At 42.9% G+C, this 8,337-nt stretch overlaps 1 protein-coding gene across 3 annotated transcripts in view; it reads right to left on the bottom strand.

Annotated features, from left to right (window-relative positions):
• Slc12a1 (solute carrier family 12 member 1) overlaps window positions 1–8,337 on the bottom strand; it is an 82,741-nt gene continuing 74,404 nt past the window's right edge. For all 3 annotated transcript variants that reach the window (XM_041678857.1, XM_041678855.1, XM_041678856.1), the window contains exons 24-26: window positions 3,855–3,990; window positions 1,768–1,835; window positions 1–761 (exon numbers count right to left, since the gene is read on the bottom strand). In XM_041678857.1, the coding sequence (XP_041534791.1) occupies window positions 626–761; window positions 1,768–1,835; window positions 3,855–3,990 (340 nt within the window). In that variant the 3' untranslated portion in view covers window positions 1–625. The remainder of the gene's footprint in view (window positions 762–1,767; window positions 1,836–3,854; window positions 3,991–8,337) is intronic.

Raw genomic sequence — 8,337 nt, 5'->3', positions numbered from 1 at the left:
ACAATACCTTCAGTCGGCAGCAAACGCAAGCCCTGTGCTATCAACCATCACTTGTAAGCACATTCTCTGCCGCATTAAATAAACCGTATTTAGCCAACTGCTTTGAACATTCCGTAGACTCCAGTCCTTGGCAAAGTTTTCATTATTGATTTTTAAATCTTCATAAGCCTCTCAGGAGGCCAAGCAGAATCGGCCGCTGACCCAGCAGGTCTTTTCCTGTGATTGCCACCTGCCGTCCCCATACCAGCCCATCAATAAGCGCTTATGGGCAGCCTGCTGTGGGCCTGAGGCCTGCGCCGGGCCGTGCAGACTCCACAGAAATGGGATTAGGTTTGCGTGGAGCTCACATCCAGATTAGCATGCCAGCGAGGTTTTATTAATTTCATGTTTACCAGCAACTACAACAAAGTGTTTCTCTAGGAGTGGCATGGCTTTCCATGAGCCTTACACTAATGGGGAAACCTCTCATTAGTAATAACTCTTTTTTTAAAGACAACATTTATGTAGAATCAGGTAGACTAGTCTCCGGAGGTTTGCACATCTATAGACGAGGTTTTAGAACACAAAGTACCAGATGTGTTTCATATTTAGATGTCAAGATGCAACATTTCTCATCTTTCACTCTTTAGGAGTAAAATGTCAGGACATTTTTGTGATTTCCTCTAACCAGTAACACAGGAGGCAGGTTCTTGGTCAGAATTTCCAACCACGCCATGTACAGCAAATCAGATATAGATCCTTTTCTCGCCACTGGAAGGCTCCTGACGGCATGGAAGACAAATTAAAAGCAAAGAGAAAAATTACAGTGGGAAGGGACATTATCTGCGCTTTTGAATTAATAATAACTGGTAGCCTGAAATGTTTATCATATCCCCCTCAAACGAGAGCACTGCAATTATTTTAAATACAGAAATTAAATTGATGTATTCTTCAGATAATGCAAACATGTATAAATGAGAAAAAATGGCTTAGTCATTGTACAGACAAAATAAAATTATAACTTCTGATTTTTTTAAGCAGAGAATTTAATAAACAAAATATTGCTCTATGGAGAAAGTTACTCTTCCTTCCAATATCTCCTGGGAATTTTTTTTGGGGGGTGTACATTAGAAGTGGCAGTCCTCTAGGCCACACCGTGCTTAAAGATACATATATTTTCATATATAGGTCAGTTCATGGGGTTAAAATAAAATAGCTGGGCATTTTCCCATTTTAGCACCAATCTCCATTACATGAGTAATACTTTCAGTGGGTATATTCCTAATGTTGGTGGGGTCCTGGGAGAAAGAACGAAAACATAAAAGCTCATGGTGATCTGTTCCCACACTGTCAGCCAAGACACACATGGCTCGGAAGTACCCACTCAGGAAATCAGCTGTGTATACACACAGCTCAGGGGCACCCATCAAAAGAAGATGCTTGTGAGTCCTGTGGCCCGCTTGGGCTATTGGGAGGGATTTCAGAATTCCAGGTTTCTAGAGCCTGGTCATATGGGACCATAGGGTAGCTTCAGTCCATGGACACACGCTCCTGGCCCCATGGCTGTTGAAGAACTACTAGCAAGTCCAACTACATCCTGCTGACGTTCACAGAACTCGGTCATCCCTGTCTTAAAGTGACAATTGTCTTCCTTCACTGCTAAACACCCACACGCTCCAACTTATTGCCTCCCACCGGAGGAGTCCTGGACCTTCAGTCTGATCAGCCCATTCAGCCTTTCCCTTCTCCCCACCAGGTGAACACGCCGCCCACATCGGCGACACTTACAGCACGATCAGGTTGGCGGCTCTCGAATGTTCCTGTAAGAGCTCATTAAGCCGGACTTGGCGGTAACTCTGTGGACAGTATTTAGACTGAGTTCAGTGCAGCTCTACCAGAATTATGAACAAGAAGTTATTGTCTTACCTCAAGTCATGAATAAGCAGAAGATATGACTTTTAAAAGTCATTACTAAGAAAAAATAGAATGTACTTGAAAAACAAAGATTTACTGTAAAGCTTCACAGGCAATTGTAGAAATGTAAAGAGTTAGTGTGGATTGTCGCTGTGGCGTGGTGGCTTACTAGGGGTGTAGGGTGTGTCTAGGGGTGTAGAACAGCACAGATAGCAAAAACAAAAAAGATGAGAACGGAGGATTTGGAAACAGGCTTTCATCTGAAGAAGACCAACTGAATCTTGCTATCTCTTTGGTAGCCTAAGAAAGCAGGCTGTGCTCTAACCTGTTCCCTTTAAGCCTCCTGATAATATAATATTAGTATAGTACTGGTTTTGTAGGCCCAACCATGACAAGCTCAATAGAGGGCTAAGTCTCAGCAGTTTACCCTAAGGCAATACCTGGTTCCAAGAAAGACCGCAAACTGGTTCCTAGGTACCACCTAGGAACAGACCCTCAAAAGGAAATTCCTAACATTCTAACCTTTGTAGATGGAATCACCTGCCAGCACACATCCATCGCTTTTCACCAGGACACCCCTAGACAAATGTCAGCCAACCAGGGGTCCTGAACCTTAGAAACCGCTCCCCCTACCCTTGTTTCTATAAAAACCCAACCCCATCTAACCTCGGGGCTCTCCAATTGCTCCAATATGTTGAACACATGGAGAGTCCGAGTTTGCAAATTTATGTAAGAATAAAGACTATTTGCTTTTATATACAGGATTTGGTCTCCTAGTTGGTTTTGGGGGGGGGGGCTCTGTGATCTGGGCATAACAGTTTCAAGTAAAAAGCCACCAATACAGTCACTGGAAAATTATTTTACAGTGCTCGGACTAATGCTTATTTTTGCACTTCACTGCTTCAGAACTAGATTCATGTGTCTGACTTGTTTAATTATATGTGATATCTCTGTGAAGACTGGGTACGTAACTACACGCAACCACACGCACGATTTATTGTTCTCTTTTAGCGCTGTTTATGCCACTACTGGAAGGGGTTAATATTTTCTTCCTCTACAAGTTCACGTGATCCCTGTCCTTTAATGACCAGCTAACATGTTGAGCTTTGTAGTTAAATCTCCACCCCTGTTCTTTTCCTTATATTACTGCCTACCACCTCAATGGACGCTCAGGTCAGAGAGAAACTTACGGTTGTTCTCTGTTCTCCTAGCTTGGCCGGGGGTTTGTGAGCCTCCTGCCTCAGCCTCCAGAGTGCTGGAATTCCTGGCCACTGCGCTATCTAGAAAAGCTCATCATTTTACATTCATATCACTGTGGATGCCGGATGCAACTTACACACACACACACTCACACACAGATAGTTATTTCACTATTCCTATATATGTATGATGTGTGTGTGAGTGCTGCAGTGCGCTTGTAGATGTCGGAGAACAGCTTTCTATGAATCCATTTTCTGTCTCCACAATGGGATCTGGGAACTGAGCTCGGGCCACCTGAGGAGCTATCTTGTTAGCCCAGGTACAACATCTGTGCTCCTTATTCCAACCAATGCATCAAACATTTCTGTAGATACTCATGTTAGTTTTTCACAGCTGCGTTTATCAGGTTATGGGTCTTTGTTATTGTTTAAATTGTGGGTCAATTTGTTTTGATCCACATTATATGCCTAAATGAATAATTATTTTAAGATAAATAAAAATACACTTCAAAGGAGACCTCACAGTATGGACCAATAACTTGTTTTGTTAAACATAAAAATAGGCTTCTTTCTAGAAAAAAAATTAAAATGTTTTCTGAATGATTGTATCCAGTAATATGATCGAAATGCCCCTGAAAATGTGGGCGCCTGGGGTGCTGAGGAAGGCAGCTTGACCTGATGGATCGGTTCTTAAAAACCAACCGCTGTTTCCTCTTCACTAATTAGACAGCGAAGTGGAAACCAGGGAAGACAGGTCCTTACCTTTTCCTTGACGGCTTCCAGTTCTGCGTCTGTAATTTTCCACGGACTCTCTCTTTTTAATTTCTCAGCAGTGGTCACATCTTTGTGGCTTTCGTGGAGTCGATAAGGTTCAATCAGCTCCTCAAAGACTTTCCAGCTGAAATTGGAATTGTAAAGGAGGCCTCATAGCGGGAAACGGGATTCATCATTTCACAGGTGCAAAGAATCGGAGCTGAATGGTATGCAAATCTTTTAAGAGTCCTCTGTAGGGAACACTCTGTGAGCGAGACCGTGGGCAGAGGCCTCCCTCCTTAGTCAAAGCAAGCAGCCCGTGTGTTTGAAGGCCTAGTTAGTTTACAAGGATCATCAATATTATTAATTCATGGACACGGAGATAACAATTATTCCACATATATGTTTTCTGCATAATGTAGTTAAAGACCCACTTATGCTATAGACACTGAAGCCCACATCTGAGTCTCCACTTGCTTGCAATGCAGATCAAGGGGAAACATCTCTCAGTTATTGTAGTTGGAGTATGACCTCCATTCTTTGAGCGCTGGGAGTCCTCCTCACCTGCAGTCAACTGACAATGCCCACGCCTGCTGGTAGACTTCGGGCAGATAGGAAAATAGCCTAGCCTGGGCTCTCACAGGTTTAACAGTTCTAGCGCAAAAAATGTCTGCGAAAAATAATGGTGTCCTTGTCCTGGTGTTTGATGTTGCTGCCTGGGATTTTCAAATGACTATTATTCATGTTTGTGTTAAGCGAGAGGACAAAAATCAATAACATTTAATGCCTAAAAATCTGAGGCCATCTTAGGGCATCTAAAAATAAATCATCGAGGAGAAAGCGAGAAGCGGCATCTGAGCTATGGAACATTTAAAAATTGCAAAAAGAATCTCATTCTTGTCTTACATGATAATCTCCTAAGATTTATTCCTCAAAGTATGGCACAAAGTGAAGCTTCTAATTTATGGAAGGAGCAGTCTTCGGAGCTCTGCTTAAGAAGACTTCAACTATGAATAATTTTCTTTGGTTTTATATAATTTAGCTTACTTACCATTTAGTAACTTCGGGATGAATGATAATTAGAACCCATACGCTTTGGGGTTAAGAAATTAAAATACGAGGTGATGAATTTAATTATCTCATCAGTTGGCCTGATTTAGGACTTGCAGATAAAAGTGCAGAGATTACAAGGGAGTAAAATTGTCTCTCTGCCAGTCAGCCTCTATAAAGGATGAGGGGTACCCGGTCAACCTCTGTAAAGGGCGGAGGGGTACCCAGTCGGCCTCTGTAAAGGATGGAGGGGTACCCGGTCAACCTCTGTAAAAGACTAAGGAGTACCTGGTCAGCCTCTGTAAATGACGGAGGGGTACCCGGTCGGCCTCTGCAAAGGGCGGAGGGGTATCAGGTTGGCCTCTGTTAAGGATGGAGGGGTACCCGATTGGCCTCTGTAAAGCACTGAAGGGCACCGAATGCAATAGATTCCTATTGTGCCGACTCACATAGAGAGCGGGAGACAATGGGTAAGCAAGAGAACTGACGTGCCCCTATTATTCTTTCAACAATACGTTCATTTGCTATTGCTTCCCACGGTGTCAGCCCTGAGAGGGCTGTGGCGACAGTCAGTGAGATGCAGTCTGGCCTCAGAACCTGGATCATTGTTCTAGGGTTTCTACTTTCCTCTTAGAGCTAATCTGGCCTACAGAAGGAAGTGACAATGGCCACCGAGAGCCAGGATGATGGTGTGGATACACCATCGGGAAAGTGAGGTAGCATTGTGCTGACCAGCCCCAGAACTTGGTTTCAGGATAGAAAACCATATTTAAACTTTATACATTATTATTTTGGAACAGTTTGAGTCTCTCTGTGCCTCATCTAGAGCCTGGCTAGAAAATACAGCGTAAGGATGATTTCCCAAGAAACAGGCAGAGTGGAAACTGGTAGCTGCTTCGGCAGGATCCAGGGTGAGAAGCGTTCCATCCAACATCAGCCAATGCTAACACATCTCTATGCTTTCTGCAAGGACTGGGTGAAGCCTAGGCAGGTTTGCACTAATATACACCCAGTACTATGGTGCCTCCCACGAACAGCCCTGTTTTTTTAGGGGGACAGTGAAACCTGAGTAGACTATAAGACCCTGACTTCACTGACTAGCGAGAGATGCTTTCTCTCCCACCGAATGAACAAGAACAAGTATGGAGTCCTAGCTGCTATCGTCAGTCATCTTGCTTTTTATAAGCTAAATGAACTTTGATTGGCAGCTCTCTACAAAAAGGGAGAACGGGAAGAAGGAGAGAGAATCAGTCCTTTGTTATGAAGTTTATTTTCTAAGTCATTTAGCAGAAAGCCAGCCTACACCTGTACTTAATTATGTGTGACACTAATTTCTGTCATCTAAATCACTATGAGGTGCTTTCCACTTGCACTGAAACACGCTAAGGGGGTGTTGAGGGAAAGCAGAGTAGGCCACTGGATCTCCTGGAACTGGAGGTATAGATGGCTATTAGCCAGCATATGGGTCCTAAGACTCAAACCCCACTCCTCCAGAAGAACAGCCAGTGCTCCTGGCTGAACCATCTCTCCAGGCCCCAACTGATCTTTCTTTAAAGCACATTTTAATTGACTCTCAGCCAAGTAATATCTGCTGTTAAATATAAATGAGGATTAATTCAGATTTTTTAATTAACTAATAGCTGTCCTGCCTTCTCCATCATTTTCTTCACACCGAAGTTCAATACTATTTTGACTGCATAAAACTTGCTCCCTGAGAGAGGAAAGGGAAGGAGGAAAATGATATATTTTAATCTCAAAAGTGTGATAATAATTTAAAATTTTAACCTTTGTCCACATAAGATTTCTTCTTTCAAAGTAACATTTTGTGGTTGTTTTTAGATTATTCTAGCATCTAGCATCTTTAAGCTAAATTATCTAGTTAATTGCTTCCAATTTCTCCTTGATTTCCATATAAAGATTTCTCCTTTGGCCCATGACTTTTATTTCAGTTTATACAATAAAAATGGATTCTAACCACAATATGTCCTATAATTTCCTAAGCTCAATTATTTTCTCATTTAGTTGGCTTTTGTGCTATCTTCACCCTTGCCCTTCCCATATGTAGAGGTAAAGTTTCTATGACAAAATGCCTCCGACATGGCGAACCAACATTTCATGGTGGCTGCAAGACTTGCTAAAGAAGATTGAAAGATATTTTAACACTAGACTTCCCCAAGCCAATCACTGACAAATTGTTACCCGCTCTGTTTAACACCAGGTGAGCAAGACAAAAATAGTGATCTGGGGACAGTTGTTAATGATGGTGAAGACTCCCCAGCAAAGAAGGCCACCACGGGCACTGGAACTGAGACAGTATTCTCTTGATGGTTTAGCTCAATGGCCTGGAGTTACATCCATCTACAAGAGTTTTCTCTATTTGACTGCACTACCCAGAGTTAACACAAACACGCCTAACCTGCTATCAGAGGCCACAGGTACTCTGGACCAAATGACTGTTTTCCGTTCCAAACTAGGGCTACTTTCAAATCGTAGGACCTGAGTTACCAGCAGGGTACACGGTATTTTACACGTCAGTGTGGGTAGAGTGTGGTGGAAGGGTAAGAGAGGAGAAAGGCTCTCCTGAGCACTCTTCCTGGCAGATGGTCTCCTTTTCTCAAGGCCGTATACTTTAGCCACCAGAATTCTTTGGTCTCTGGAATGAACTTTATACACATGGACAAAAAGTGAAAATACCCCAGGAAGAGAACAGTGTGGGACAAATAAGGCAAAGCTGGTCTGTACTATGCCATGCGGGTTCTCCCAGAGTGGAGAGGACAGCTAAGGAAGGTAACATATCACACGTTCAGTGACAGAACAGAAGGGGTAAGAACACAGGGTGGTGGCCACAGCTGCTGAGTGGAGGCTAGCCTGCGTGACACAGGAAACAAAACAAAACCAAAAAAAAAAACCAAAACAAGCCTTAAGGAGAGAAAACCAGCTTGAGGGGTGAAAATACAAGGGGGTAGAGAAACAGCTGCTTATTTACAAAGATAAACAATGAAGACAAATTCTAGTCCTTCAAGAACTGGGCGGCTAAATTTTGTTCAGCATTGAGCAAGGGCTTGAAAAGAACCAGTGGTACCCTCCAGATAACGGAAAGTGGCTTGGCCTTGACTTATGATGCTATCTAAACCCTATCACAAAGGATTTCATGCAAAAATTGTTTGATTTGCTCTGCTCTGAAGGATCCATCTCTACCAACTAGAGCCACTCAATAAGACTGAGGGGTCACACGGCTGCAAATGCCATGGAAGCATCGACTCAATGAGCTACAACTCTTCAAATGAGAAGAGATGGCACGACAATCCAGGCCTGCTCAGAACAGTATCCCCACTTACCAATGGGAATTGTAAATATGTTATTTTATTTACGTGTTTGTAGCAGCAGAAACCCAAGAATGTCAGGGATTTGAGGTATGTATGATACAAGGAAATGTTACAGA

The sequence above is a fragment of the Microtus oregoni genome, unplaced genomic scaffold (assembly GCF_018167655.1).
Source record: "Microtus oregoni isolate MIOR12 unplaced genomic scaffold, Mior012 000031F_ref0000149, whole genome shotgun sequence".
Taxonomy (NCBI): domain Eukaryota; kingdom Metazoa; phylum Chordata; class Mammalia; order Rodentia; family Cricetidae; genus Microtus; species Microtus oregoni.
Note: the sequence above shows the minus strand (reverse complement) of the source record. Positions and strands in the feature narration are given on the sequence as shown.